General features: G+C 38.0%; 1 protein-coding gene across 1 annotated transcript; it reads left to right on the forward strand.

Moving 5' to 3' along the window:
* Window positions 1-1,521: 1,521 nt before the first annotated feature.
* On the forward strand, window positions 1,522-14,949 carry LOC110053918 (origin recognition complex subunit 4-like). Its single transcript, XM_020760230.2, has 13 exons — window positions 1,522-1,786; window positions 3,068-3,158; window positions 4,009-4,084; window positions 5,185-5,270; window positions 5,556-5,604; window positions 6,209-6,357; window positions 6,796-6,899; window positions 10,198-10,267; window positions 10,514-10,600; window positions 11,760-11,868; window positions 12,565-12,660; window positions 13,885-13,952; window positions 14,597-14,949. The coding sequence occupies exons 1-13, from the start codon at window positions 1,644-1,646 to the stop codon at window positions 14,777-14,779; spliced, it is 1,311 nt and encodes a 436-aa protein (XP_020615889.2). The 5' UTR covers window positions 1,522-1,643; the 3' UTR covers window positions 14,780-14,949.
* The last annotated feature ends 553 nt before the right edge of the window (window positions 14,950-15,502 follow it).

Raw genomic sequence — 15,502 nt, forward strand, 5'->3', positions numbered from 1 at the left:
TGGAGGTAACCTTAAAATTAAATATATAAAACACATTTCAAACGTTTTCCGATATTTTTACTTGCCAAGCAAGAATAAAAAAAAACATCCTTGCAAAAATACTGAGCAATGTTCGACGAGAATGCGTGACAGTTGTTGCAGAGTGACCACATGCGCGCGTGATAGCTTCCGATGAGACTAACAATAATGCCTGGGGATTTTAAATGGACTTGTTTTTCAAAACTCCTAAAACATATTTTGCAAAGCTTCTAAAACTCTGTTTTCTTTCCTATAAGCGAATTTTTAAAGCACTTATGTAATCTTGGGAAGACACATGAATTTAACACTCCTGTTTCCCGTAACTTCTTTGCACATAGGATTTCAACATCTTCTATTCAATGCCCATTCACTTCCAGCCCAGGCTTTCAGGCTAAATTTCTCAAGACAAATGCGCTTGTACGTTGTTATCAAAACCCCTTTGTGACCAATGACGAGGATAGTATTACGGTTAAAGGATCGTCGAGGAAACCTCTGCTCGGGACGAAGTCACGCAAAGCTTTCTGTCCCCACGGGAAGGGGAGCGATGCGTGACTTTGCCCGAGCGCGAGCAGCTACGAAGGAGACTAGCTAATTGTTGGCCGACCACGCCTCCCCCCCAAAAAAAATAAATAAATAAATAAATAAACTTCTAAGAATTAACAGGACTATTCTCTGTATTCTCATTGTCCCAAGGCCGGGGTGTCCGCGAAAAATTGTCCAGTACAACAGCTTGAAGGAGAGTTTTTTGACTTATTAGTTTTGGTCATCGGTTATTGGGGGAGTCAAGAAACTGTCCTCTCCCAGGTTGAGAGGGGTACCAAGCCACAATTGTTCCAAGGGTGGATCACTATCCACCGAATAAATCAATCACTATCCGGTGGGTACTGGATAGTGTAGTTTGCTTTGCCAACACGTACCCACTGGATAGCGATTTATACAGTGGATAGCGTTATCCACCCTCTTTGAACAACTGGGGCCAGCCATCGGTTATAAAGTCTTTTTTTTTTTTTTTTTTTGCGAAGATGGAGCAACTAATAACTAAGTCTCCTCGAAGATCACTCCATATCTCCGCGTTGACTACTCCTCCCTCAGTCAAATTACAGTGACTTCTGGTCTCTCTTCTACATACATGCATCTACTAATCCGGCTGATGCTCGGTAACTTTTTGGAAACTTCGATTAAAAGAACTCGAGTAAAAATCTCGAGGTATTTCTGTCTCACTGAGATTTCTCCGAAAGTTTCCGAAAAGTCACAGAGGGTATATATATCTCACTTACACACCCAGTGACATAGTAGTATGACTGGCTTAAGCCAGTAAGTAACCACAAAAACCGCAAAAAAAGTTAAATCACAAAAGCTAATTTTGTTATTCTCCTACACATTTCACCGCCTTTTTACAACCAGTTCGTCATAAAATTACAGCTCAAGAAGCTCTTCTTTCCACTTCCGCAGAAACCCGCTTCTAGCCCCGAGCCGTAGTAGCACAGTCTCATTTGTCAGCGGCTTACCCCAAATGAGGGTTGCTATCTCTGATATGGTCCGCAGTCAAAAATGGCGGAAGATTTAAGTCGGTCGTCGTAAGAGTGTAAGTAGCGATATGTTCTCTTAACAGGTCAGCCATATAAATGAAGAAATCGAAATTACAGTCCAAGAGGACTACTTGTACTCCCGATCCTCAATTAATTGGTGAAGTGCAAAGCGTGCTGCGAGGGAGAATTTTTCGTGGAGACGTTCCTGCGGAACTCCATGGTTTGGACGAGCAGAAGAGGTTTGTGTGCTATGTAGAAACAAAAAGCTTACGACTAGCTCTTAATCTGTTCGCACTGAGCATGAAAAACACGCAAACGAATATATTATCGAATACAATCTTGAGCTTTCGTGCTGAAACATGAAAGAATATATGTAAGGTAGGAATAAACCAAATTTCAAAAAAAATTAAGCTTAATCAGTCGAACCTTTTCACAACAGGGGGTCAGCCACCTTGGGGACAGAGGAAAGTGGCTGTTGTAGAGAGGTAACCGTTATAGGGAGGTAGGGGTGTAATATCACACCTGTTCTTTTTCGGAGTGTAACATCTTTATTTTTAAAATGCTCATATTTGCAGCATATAAATAGTTACGCAATGAAAATATGTTAATAAAATAGAAACCATACAGAAGTTACAGAGACCAACCACGAGTGGAACGGATCAAGTTGCATGACATTTTTCAATTTAAAAAATGGGGTTTGTATGTATACCATTTGTCAGTCGTTGATAAACTGGCCATGGTCGGGATGTTATTTTGGCAGTTACATGTAGGACTCATTTTAGTGGCCATTGCTGTTGTGGAGAGGTGGCTTGATCTGACCATTGTAGAGGGGTTGAAGTAAGAGTAAATATATGGACCTTATCCACTGGGACATGAAAAAGTGGCTGTTGTGAAGGTTCGACCGTGGTAGAGTGGTGGCCATTGGTGGAGGTTAGACTGTATTTCAAGTCCAGCCCCTTACAAAAAGTGCTAAAAGTCATGTTTGTTTGACATTTGCAGACGGCAGACTTTTTATATGATATTGCATTCCTGTTTTACATTACTGAAAGCTAACTCTAAACAGGCTAACCTGAGCATTATTCAGGCTAACCTGAGTGATATCCAGGCTAACCAGAATGCTATTTGAGCCCTAAATATACAATGTAGCCTGCAGTCTGCAAATGTCATACGCTGGCATATATGGCCAATTTATGAGCAGAATATGTTCAAGCTAACAGTTATACATAGACAGAAATGCAAAATTTTGTCATTAAAGCAGTACAATGAAACTTTTAAAGTAAGTCTAAAGATTTCACTAAAAAAGTTAACGTTAAAAAGCAACAACGTTTCCACCACTCGACTTAGGCACATGCAAAACTTTTACTTTTCAACTTGAAAATGACCGTTGAGTGGTCGAAATGTCGTTGTTTTTTAAGGTTAACTTTTTTAGTGATATCCATTTCTAAAAATTTGTTGATTCGAATTAAGCCTAAAGAAACCAAGAAAACCCTTTAATGAATGTCACCCATATTTATCACCAGAGAAATGCTGGATCTTATCAAAAGATGTGCGCAATATGGAGAAAGCAATTCTGTGTTGTTAATTGGTCCTAGAGGAAGTGGAAAGTCCCTGGTATGTTTTTGTTACCAAACAAATTGTGCTACCTTTTGTCTCAGTATAGTTCTGTAAAATGTGTAGTTCCAGATAATATCCATAGCTTCCCATGAAAGAGATTTTTTTCCAAGACTCCACCCCCACCAGTGATATAGCCAACCAGTGTGACTCAATAAACACATCTCATGTTCATTTCTAAATAAATGTAAGAACGATTTATTGGCCATTACTTGGAGATGAGATTTCACTTGAATGAACACTGGTCATTAATTCAAAGATCTTTCCAAGGATACCCAGATCAAAGTGATTGGTTCTTTTGTCAATTGACTTAAAGGGGCTCAGTCACGGTTGCACATTTGAGAAGTTTAGCCTAATTTTTTCAAATTCGTCGTTTGCAATCTGTGACAATCTTCGCCATCCTTGACCATCCTTGTTCCTTTATAGTTTATTATTATCTCTTTGATGTTTTTCTCTCTTAGTAAACTATTATTTTGAGGTTTCCATCCATTTAAAGGAGATTTTGTACGTCGCCAAAAAAAAAGACAAAACACTGTGACTGAGCTCCTTTTAAATGTAGTATAGGCTAGACAGACCTTTTCAGTTTCCTTAAAGGATTGATTGTTAAAATAGATGAGGAAATACATGTAACTATGATTTTGGAAAACTCTCAAGGATAACTTTGTAGTGAACCTCAGAGTACAGTAACAAAATCAGCTAGGAAGTGAAGCCTTTTGTTTTTATCAGAACACCACCATGATCACATTTTATACCAAGATCATTGGTTTGCATTCAGAAAGTCACTGTTTGCCTCAAGTTTTCAACTAAAGTGGCTTTTAATTTCTTAGTTTGCAAGTTTGTTCTCTTGCAGCTGGTTAAAACTATTCTTGAAGAATTATCTAAAACAAAAGGAGTGAGGCAAAACATGTTGGAAGTGAATTTAAATGGTAAGCAAATTATTATAATGAAATAATTCACTTCTTGACTTCCCTTCACTTTGATTCATCGTTAAAAAAAGAAATAAAATAACTGTAAGACAACACATTGAAAATATTATCTACAATTTTATGTGTTTTATGACTTCATGGGTTGTAAAAAATTTATATTAAACAATTAGATTATGAGCTCAAGATTTCTATTGTGCGATAGTTGACAAGGGCACGGCCGGAGTCAACCATCATGCAATAGAAATCAATCTACTAGTAATTCAAAACTTAATCTTAATCCTTTTCACAGACACTTTGAAAACACTAAAAAGGGGCTGTGATTTTGTGAACAAGGGCACATTGGTACACTACTCACTGTCCATCACAGAATAGATAGTGAGTAGCATAGCCAATAAGATCGGCATTCATGATAGAATGTTAGTAGATTTATACTAAATAAGAATAGAATGTATGTGATAAAATTACAACTGAAGAAAAAAGCTGGTTTAGTTGGTCCAAGACATTTACTTGCTACTCAGAGTTTCATGCTTCTTCTGAAGCTCCCTCATTAAGCAATCATCAGGCAACTGATGATTGCTTCAGAAGAAGCATGAAACTCTGAGTAGCAAGTAAATGTCTTGGACCAACGTTTAACTAATCCAGCTCTTTACTTCTATTGTTCTATTGCTCTAGTCTAACTATTGAGCACTCTAATAGCCGATGAGGATTTCAACCTGCTATTTGGTTAAGATATAATTACAATACAATCACTATAATATTACAAAAGGTTAAGTCTGCATACAAGCCAAGTGGCCCATCAGACCAGAGCTTATCCCGAATTCTGTAGCATGAAGTGATTGGGGTATTTCAACTCCCTCCTGGATGGGATGCTAGTCCATCGCGGGGTTACCCCCAGCATTATGGTCATTAGTACCCATTTACACACCTGGGTGGAGAGAGGCACTGTGAGAGTAAAGTGTCTTGCCCACAAACACAACATAATGATCCCAGCCAGGGCTTGAACCCAGACTGCTCGATCCAGGATGAGCACACTAACCATGAGGCCACCACACCTTCGCTCAAAGTTGCAGACTGAAGTACTCTTTCATTGTTATTGACAGGTCTGGCTCAAACAGACGACCGGTCAGCCTTATTAGAAATAACAAGACAACTTCAGCTGGAAAACACAGTAGGAGACAAAGTATTTGTGAGTATCAATTGTCATTAATTAATTTTCACAATGAATCAGTAGCAATGAATTAACCAAAAAATATCTCTAACTTACATCAGTCAGAGGATATGGCTTTTCCCACTTTTCAATTTATTTTTTCATGACATTTATTTATTTATTTAATTATTTATTCGCTTGATTAGTTGTTTGTATATTTGCTATCATTTTAATAAATAAGTTCAACTCTGAAAAAGGTCCATCTGAGAGTGAAATAATCAACCATTTAGAAAAAAGAAAAGTTGTTTTATATTTATTTTTCAGGGCTCTTTTGCTGAAAACCTTGCCTTTTTACTTGATTCCCTCAAGAGTGGTGAGTATAATTATAAACTAGGGTGGGCAGAGGATTTTAGAGAAGGAGTTCAAGATACAGACCACAGTCCACTATTTGTCTATAGGGGTGTCAGGGGCATCCTCCTCTGGAAATTTTTTAACAATTGAGGCCCTCCAAAATGGGATTCCTGACATTCTGAGTCCATCAGCGTGTTATTGCCTCATTTTTTTTTTAATTCAGGGGTTCAGCCAACCCCCCGAATCTCCCCTAGATATGCCCTAGGTAAACACAAAAAGTTATCTAAAAAGTTGGCAAATTTACAATATCCAATAACTTTTTTTGCAGTTATTGTTTTTCTTCGGAATTTTAAATACAATTCAAGGCTGTGGAAGCAAGTTCTACAAGTGCCCTGATGCCTCAGGCAACTAACTTTTTTGCCTTTGGACAACTGGAAAAACTGACATTTTTCACATAAGCTTAAGTGCTTGGCGCCCAGGATTTTGTGGTCAGGAACGTTTGGGCTCCGTGTAATTTTTCTTAGACCACAGCCTTGACACTCAAACCCCTTTGATACAAACACCCCCATGCCAGGTCCTCTATCCAGCTCTTCAAAACCCTGATAAATTGATTATTATTTCTTTAGGTGGACAGGAAAGTCAGTCAATCCTGTTTATTCTGGATGAGTTTGATCTGTTTACAAACCACAGGAACCAGACGTTGTTGTACAATTTATTTGATGTGTCACAGTCAGCCCAGACACCACTATGTGTTGTTGGACTCACTTGCAGGCTGGTAAGATGTGACTCTGGATTGCTAGCTCTCCACCTATATATATATGAACGGGTACCAGCGAATTTATTGCTGGGGGTGGTAACCCTACAATGGACCGGCATCCCATCCTGCAGGGGACACATAAACCAGAGATAAGGGTTGGCCTGATTGGCTACTTATAGATAACTTGTACGTAGACTTTACCTGCCTACAAATACCTGGATAGCTATAGACACCTTTGGGATAAAAGAGTTGCTTCCCTGCAGCTCGGGAGTAACTAACTTATGTGTAATATGCACCTAGGGAAATATATATTATATATTATCTTTGAGATTAATTTTTGAAATGAAAATGTGTGAGAGCGGGCTTAAAACTAACGCATCACAGGAAAAATGTGTTCCACTCCCACATAAGGTGATGTATATTTCCTTGACTGTTAGCTACTGTTTTTGTTTCCAGGATGTTGTAGAATTGCTTGAAAAAAGAGTGAAGTCAAGGTTTTCTCATCGACAGATCCATCTTTTCAATTCAGAGACTTTTGAAGATTATTTGCAAGTAGTAAGGTGTTAATTTCTCTTTGGTGTAATATCAAGTGTTACAGTTAAATATGGGCTATTGACCAAGTGTGAGGTCAAGATGGCTGGCCATTGGTCAAGTTCTTTTTTTACGAGTTTATGGACCTCGACTCTGTCTCCGTCCATAAACTCGCAAAGAAAGAATGAGACCAATATCCAGCCATCTTGACCGAACAAGCTTGGTCAATAAAGGATTTATTATATGGCTTTCAGGGAAATTTTTCTTGCGGGACATGGTGGGTAGTCTCGAGCGGGCAAAATAGCTCCATCTTGCCCGCTCGGGTAGCCAATCACAGCACAGGATTTGATTCATCTTGCCTACTCATGGAGCTAGCCATGTAATAATAACAGATAAAACGATTAAAAATAATATTTTTAAACAGCCTAGAATGCTATTCAGCATACGTCCAGTTTGTCTGGCCCCTGCATTAAGCCTTTTGTTAAACACAAATCAACATTCTGATGCAGAAAAAGGCCCCCAGATTACAAATTTTAAACCCCAGAAAGGCCTTCCACCTCTTTGCTACTGTTATGTCTGAGTATCCCACTCACCTGACCCACATCTGGGCTGAACGCTGAAAGTTGGCTAAGGAAAATGGTTTGAATGACATTTTAAAGACTGTTATTTTAGTGATAAGAACAGTCCAGTCTAGTAGCAGGCATTGTTTCAGGTGGACCATTTAATCAGCTCAGTTGCTGCGCTTGTGGTAACTGTGTAGTGTCTTTGCATTATGTTGTGAAGTAAAATTATGCCAGACTTTGCTAGGTGGGAATGGGAATGTCCCAACTGGAAAATGGCACATTGCTGTTGAAGGAATTCAATATACATATACATATACATATACATATACATATACATATACATATACATATACATATACATATACATATACATATACATATACATATACATATACATATACATACATACATACATACATACATACATACATACATACATACATACATACATACATACATACATACATACATACATACATACATATATATATATATATATATATATATATATATATATATATATGTATATATATATATATATGTAAACGGTTATAAAATGCCTCAAGCCAACAAAGAATGCCACTGCGTCAGGAGGATCAATGAAGATTCACAGTCCAAGCCTCACCGCAAAAATGAATTTAAAAACGTTTGATAAAGCAAGGATGGACAACTTCTGACGGTAAAAAAAGTTAAAAAGTTAAAAATTTAATAGAAAAACGTTTCGGTCTTAGACCTTCATCAGTTACAAGAGAGAAAGGACGAAAACTGAGTTTAAATACGGTTACAGTGTGGGAGATTACGTAGCGAAATGAAAAATACAATATTGTGCTTTTGATACAAGGTGATTAATACAATACAGGAAGAAAATACAAAACGAGAAATACAATGCTGTACTATAAATTGCGTCATACAAGGTGATAATTAATAGACCAAACGAAAAGAATACAATACTGTGCATGAATTACATTATAGAGCGTGATAATTGCAGAACTAGGTTAAATTCAACCTAAAAACTAAAAGAGTTAAAATAGATAAAACGGACTCTTGCAATGCGGTAAATATAACGGGAAAAATAGTTTGCAAAGATAAGCAGTTGAAAAAAAAAAAAAGAAAAGAAACCTACGTTTACGTTGGACAAGGTAAATAACAAAATCCCAAATCGAGGCCTTTGGAGCATTAAAGGGTTGACAAACAACAAAATCCCTGGAGGGGCCCTTAAACAATAAGCTGTAATAAGATCCCAGGCAGGGCCTTTGAGCATACCTAACACCCAAAAAGCTGACAAAATCCAAGGAAGGGCCTTTGAACTGCCTTATGGCGCGAACGCAGATTTACACAAGAGAAAGTTAATTATAACAAATTCTGTTTTTGGAGTGAAATTCTTTTCTTTTATTTAAGCCATGGGGAGCCAAGGAGAACAGTTGAGCACTCCAATAAGCCTCTTTCGTAATTAAAAACCTATCGATCTCGTCTGAGTCATTAGGGGCCTGCACCTGATCAATGCTAATCTAAATCAATCTAAATCATTTCTAAGTTTTAAAACGGGCAGGAAATACACCATTCATTCAAGGCTTTCTTGTGATTCTAAAAACGTGATCTATTTAGTTTCCTGCAAGAAATGTCGTTTACAGTACATAGGATCAACTACCACCGATTTTCGGGTTAGGTTTCGTAACCACAAGTCTGCTATGCTCACAAACAAAACCACTTGTGAGGTAGCAGTACATTTCAATAAAATTCCACACTCCTTGGATGATTTTGAATTCCAATGCATTGATCAGGTGCAGGCCCCTAATGACTCAGACGAGATCGATAGGTTTTTAATTACGAAAGAGGCTTATTGGAGTGCTCAACTGTTCTCCTTGGCTCCCCATGGCTTAAATAAAAGAAAAGAATTTCACTCCAAAAACAGAATTTGTTATAATTAACTTTCTCTTGTGTAAATCTGCGTTCGCGCCATAAGGCAGTTCAAAGACCCTTCCTTGGATTTTGTCAGCTTTTTGGGTGTTAGGTATGCTCAAAGGCCCTGCCTGGGATCTTATTACAGCTTATTGTTTAAGGGCCCCTCCAGGGATTTTGTTGTTTGTCAACCCTTTAATGCTCCAAAGGCCTCGATTTGGGATTTTGTTATTTACCTTGTCCAACGTAAACGTAGGTTTCTTTTTTTTTTTCTTCTTTTTTTTTTTTTTCAACTGCTTATCTTTGCAAACTATTTTTCCTGTTATATTTACCGCATTGCAAGAGTCCGTTTTATCTATTTTAACTCTTTTAGTTTTTAGGTTGAATTTAACCTAGTTCTGCAATTATCACGCTCTATAATGTAATTCATGCACAGTATTGTATTCTTTTCATTTGGTCTATTAATTATCACCCTGTATGACGCAATTTATAGTACAGCATTGTATTTCTCGTTTTGTATTTTCTTCCTGTATTGTATTAATCACGTTGTATTAATAGCACAATATTGTATTTTTCATTTCGTTACGTAATCTCCCACACTGTAACCGTATTTAAACTTAGTTTTCGTCCTTTCTCTCTTGTAACTGATGAAGGTCTAAGACCAAAACGTTTTTCTATTAAATTTTTAACTTTTTAACTTTTTTTACCGTCAGAAGTTGTCCATCCTTGCTTTATCAAACGTTTATATATATATATATATATATATATGATAAAATAATACTTTTTTCTTTTGTTGGTAAGTCAAAGTAGATCCATTTACTGCTGCAAAAATGTTCAATTCTCTAATTCTCCTCAAATGTTTCAGGTCTGTATTGACATTACCGTCAAACTTCAAGGACAGACATTTTGTTCAGACCTGGAGTTCTCATATCAAGGTAAAGGTCTTAGAATCTTTTCAACCCACTACCAATCACCAAATATAATCATTTAGAGTTGATGCAATACACAGCAAAGCTTAATATTTGAAGTCAAATGAAGGAGCTGTTCTACAACAGTGAGAAAGAAAGGTCTTGCTATGACCTCAAACCAAAAATTATCTGGCTCAGTCTTTCTGTTTGCCATGAATCAATACGTCCATATTGGTGTTACCAACTGCAGATCTTTGAATATTGTGTCATTAGGAGTTGTTAGAAGACAGGGAAGCTCAAGCTGTTCTAAAACAACAATTCAGCATAACAAAAGACATTAGAAGCTTACACCGTTTGCTGGTAAGTCTGGCCTACAATGTATGGATTATGTCTACCAAAGGTATCTGTGGTCGAGTGTTGATCAATACCCTCAATCGACCCTTTTCAACACTAAATCAACATCTCGACTGACACTCGATCAACATCTTGATTGACACTCAATCAACATCTTGATTGACTCTCAGTCAACATCTTGACTGACACTCAATCGACATCTTGATTGATATTAGGTCAAGACTAGATTGACACTCAATTGACATCTCAAGCAGCACTCAATAGACACTCAGTTGACAGTTGGTCGATGGTCAGCAGAGTGTCAACTGACTCATAGGAATCAATCTACACTCTGTGGCGTGCCTGTGAAAATTAGTTGACACTCCACTGACTGCCAACCAAGATACTGATGGAGTGTTGACCGAGTATTGATGGAGATGTTCTAATTATTTTTAAGCTGCCACATTTACCATCCACAGGTAGTAGAGATGATCCTAGTTTCTTTGTCTCACAGAGACTTATTTAATAGTCGTTAACTAACTTGTTCCACATAGGTAAAGTCTGCTTTTGATCATAATCTTGGTGCATCAGACCAGCACTTATCTCTGGTTTTCATAGCATGAAGTGACCAGGAGTATTCCTACTCCCTGTGGATGGGATGGTAATCCATCATAGGAATAGCCCCTAACATTAAATTCACTCATTTATAGACCTGGGTGGAGAGAAGCAGTGTTAGACTGTTAGGTACCTTGACCAATAACATAACACAATGACTTTGCCCAGGGCTTAATCCAGGAGTGCTTGATCTTGAGTCCTGTGCTAAAAGTAGCAGACCCATAGTCTAATGATTAGAGCACAGGACTCTGTAGAACACTCTATAGTTTGGACTGACAGGAGACACCACATAGTGCTCTCCTTGTTGATTCATTTGGGTGCAAAAACATTTATTTAGGTCATGACAAATCCCCAAATTCCCCAAACTTTGGCAAATCCCACTTCTTGGGTAGCAGTCAAGTCCCAAATCACATCAAAATGTTTTGCATTTTCCGAAATCCCATACCATATTTTGGTCAAATCCCAGATTCCAAGCATACCCTTCCAAACCCTGCTAAAAGAGTAATTTTGTTTGACGTTTGCTTGTGTGGTACCAGCCCTTAAGGCGACCTAACCTGTTTTTATGTTTCAGGCTATTCCAGTTTGCAGTCTTTCTCAAGATCATCCCTTCATAGAACCCAAGGACTTGGTTGATGCACAGACAAAACTTGGTGTTGACTGCAAGGCAGCGATGTTATGTGGTACAGCAACTTTTCTCTATGAGTTGTTTGATTTTTTTGTAAAATTTTTATATTCCTTATTTCCTTCAGTTGCTAATGGGTTGAAAATCTCAACCTGCCGATTAATTAGTTGCAGAGAAACTTGATTGTACAGTATAAATACATGAACTCATCTCTCATTCAAATAACATGATAGGCACATTAAGTACAGTCAAACCACTCCTTAGGGACACCTCCATGATACAGACAACTCTATATTAAGAACAGTTAACTTCATCCCAGCGATATCAGAATTCTTATGATGTCCTCCTCTTTGAGACGGCCACCTCCATAGTATAGAAACTTAGATGTGCCTCGTTATTTGGTGTGTTTATTAAACAGGTTTGACTGTATATGTTTTGCAACAGCTGTCATATTTCTTGCATGCTCATTGTCTAACAATCTTGACTCATCAGCAAGTGTGGGTAATCCACAAATTCTTATGAACTGTAGTTTTCCAGTTTCTCATGATTTTCAGTGGGATTTGTATATACTGATGTTATCATAAAGGAGATCACCCTGCTATTACAGTTGAACCTCTCCACAATGGCCAGCTTGGGACAGTTGGGAAAGTGGCCTTTGTAGAGAGGTAGCTGTTACAGGAGGTAAGGGTGTGATATGACAACAGTTTTCCTCTACAGCACATTTTAACCGTACTCTCATGGAATTTGTATTCAGGTATTTCAGTCTTGGAGCTATGTCTAATCATTGCTATGAAACATTTAATTACAATATATGATGGAGAGCCTTTCAACTTTGAGATGGTGTACAAAGGTATTGACAATAAATTTTTGGATTAAATAATCAAGATTATTAAATGGCTCAGTGGTCACATTTATGCTACAGTGATCTGTTCTGGTAAATAAATGACCTTCTTGTGAAGCTCAACTATCCTGATAAGTTAATAAAGATGGTGAATTTTAAGCTCGGTAATGAAATGTGAAGATGAATTAATCAACATGACACGAGCGTGGGACAAAGAAAAATTCTGAGTCCCTGACAGGAATCGAACCCATGACCTCTCGAACACTGGGCGGGCGCTCTATCCACTGAGCTACGAGAACTCATGGAGAGCAAGGTCATTTAACTGAGTTCATATATGATAGTTAATAAGTTTATTAACTTATCACTACTCATGATGAATTCGATAGCGTTGATCCTAGCAGTATGCAGGACACCTATCATATATGAACTCAGTTAAATGACCTTGCTCTCCATGAGTTCTCGTAGCTCAGTGGATAGAGCGCCTGCCCGGTGTTTGGGAGGTCATGTCATATATGAACTCAGTTAAATGACCTTGCTCTCCATGAGTTCTCATAGCTCAGTGGATAGAGCGCCCGCCCGGTGTTCAGGAGGTCATGGGTTCGATTCCTGTCAGGGACTCAGAATTTTTCTTTGTCCCACGCTCATGTCATGTTGATTAATTCACCTTCTCAACTATCCTGGTTGAAAAATTTGGAATTTGAAGATGTTGGTTTTTGTGGAGGGAGGTAAACTGGAGAACCCAGAGAAAACCCCCCTGAGCCAAACGAGAACCAAAAACAAACTCAACCCACATATGACACCGGGCCTGAATCAAACCCCCACCTCACCACATTGGTGGGAGGCGAGCGCTCTCACCACTGAGCCCACCCTGCTCCCTAAAATGCTCCCACCATTCACTAAAAACTCAGGAACATGTGTCTGAGTTTTCCCAGAAGGAGTTGCAAGGACTTACATCTTTACATGTATGACTTTGACACTCACTTGTTGGATGCTCTACAGCTAAGAGATAGGAGACTTTTAATGGGTGCACAAGTAGTCCAGGGAGTTCACAGATTTTTAGAAGCTTGCGTCACTTAATGATCAATGTCATTCTTGAATGAATTGTTTTGTTTTGGTCAATATTTGTTTTAAAAAAATAAAATAATGTAGTGCCATTTTAGTGTATACTTGTCAAAATTATCATTGATTCATTTAATAAAGATAACACTTGCCATTTGTTCCATTTGTTTACAGAGTATCAAAAATTTGCCCAAAAGAAAGGATTTACTGTTCAGTCTTTTGAAAAACCTGTTGTTTTAAAGGTAGGTTTTCACATCTTTAGGGAAGGTACATGAATGGGCATGGCCTTTAGACAAATTGTTGTGCTGGATTCTGGTGCGAGTGGTCCAGGTTTGAACTGTGGCTAGACTAGGATCACTGTTATACGTTTTTGGCATAGACATGTTGTTGCAGTAGATTGCTGGCAGTGCAGGCTAAAATTCTGGCAAGTGGCGCTGCGTAATTTGAAACAGCAGCATGTAGGCAGACGAAATGAAGTTGAATGTCATACTTGACTTACTTAACTTAAAGCCTGGACTTGGGAGGGAGTGGAGGGAAATAGAGCAGTGACACAACGTTTTCTAAATTGTGAAAGGAATGTAAGGACCTTCCAAAATTGCAACTTGAAAAGATTTGAAATTTAGTCACAGACATTTGCTCATCATTCATGGAGTTTAGCTTGTATCATCGCAGCTCTGTCTTCAAAGTAATCCAATTGCAAATGATTTGCTGGTACCGATATTTTAATTCCATGTGGTAGGAGGCACCACATGAATGATGATTTGAGTGCGTTGTCTAAGAAACCAAAACCAAAAGAACATTAAAAAAGCTCTATGGTCTATGATCCCATATTCAACATGTCTAGTCATATGTCCATATTGATTATTTTTTCTTATTTCACTTTTAGGCCTTTGAACACCTAACAGCTTTGGAGTTTGTGAAGTCGATTGACAGCATTGCAAAAAATACTCCTAAAGAATACCGACTTGTTACCTTGTTAATTGATCCAATACAAATAAATGATGCACTTCAGAGATACCCAGATTGTCCAACAGAAGTGAAGCAGTGGGCAATGAGTGCTATTGTTTGAGTTGTCATGTGGGTTATGACATGAATTTTATAATATATTTGCATAACAGCCCATGAGAAAGACACATTAAGTTATGTGGTGTAAAACGTGAGCTTCTTTTCGGTCACAGAAATGTTTTCTTGTACTCTTTATTTTTGTGATTATAAATAAATGTTACATCTTATTTGTAATTTTGTTTTGATTTCATTGTGCTGTCATACCTATTAATCCCGGAAAAGCATACTTTAGCTTCCTCCTTTCCACCTCCCTGTGACTCAAGGAGATTTTATTCCTCTGTTCCCACCACAGAGATTTTCAAGATTTACCAGAACTTTGTGGTTCATTTGACGGCTGGGAAGGAATTGATCTGTTACGTAAATTCATTTCTGATGTGCTCAATGTAAAGCCAATTTAGCTGAATTATAGGAACTCTCCTAGGTAAAATACATTCGCTATGATGAGTTCTGAACAAGCAATGCCCAGTGGGTCTCTGCCATTGCTATAGAGAAATGTCTTGATGGAGTTTACAACAGAGATATTTGGATTAAGAACTGCTTAAAGTCCTACCCAGCTAATGAGCGACTGGGCAGAGCCTTCTAATTTTGCTGAGGTGAGGTAGAAAAATCAACCTTGTGCCTCACAAGACAGAAAGTACTAATCAGCTTGGTAAGTACCATGCATATGCACAGTTTTATTATTGCACACTATTTACAGAAAAACAACTTAACGTAAGATGGTTTACAA

Source organism: Orbicella faveolata, unplaced genomic scaffold (genome assembly GCF_042242905.1).
Source record: "Orbicella faveolata isolate gen_17 unplaced genomic scaffold, um_ofav_v1 contig_13, whole genome shotgun sequence".
Lineage (NCBI taxonomy): Eukaryota > Metazoa > Cnidaria > Anthozoa > Scleractinia > Merulinidae > Orbicella > Orbicella faveolata.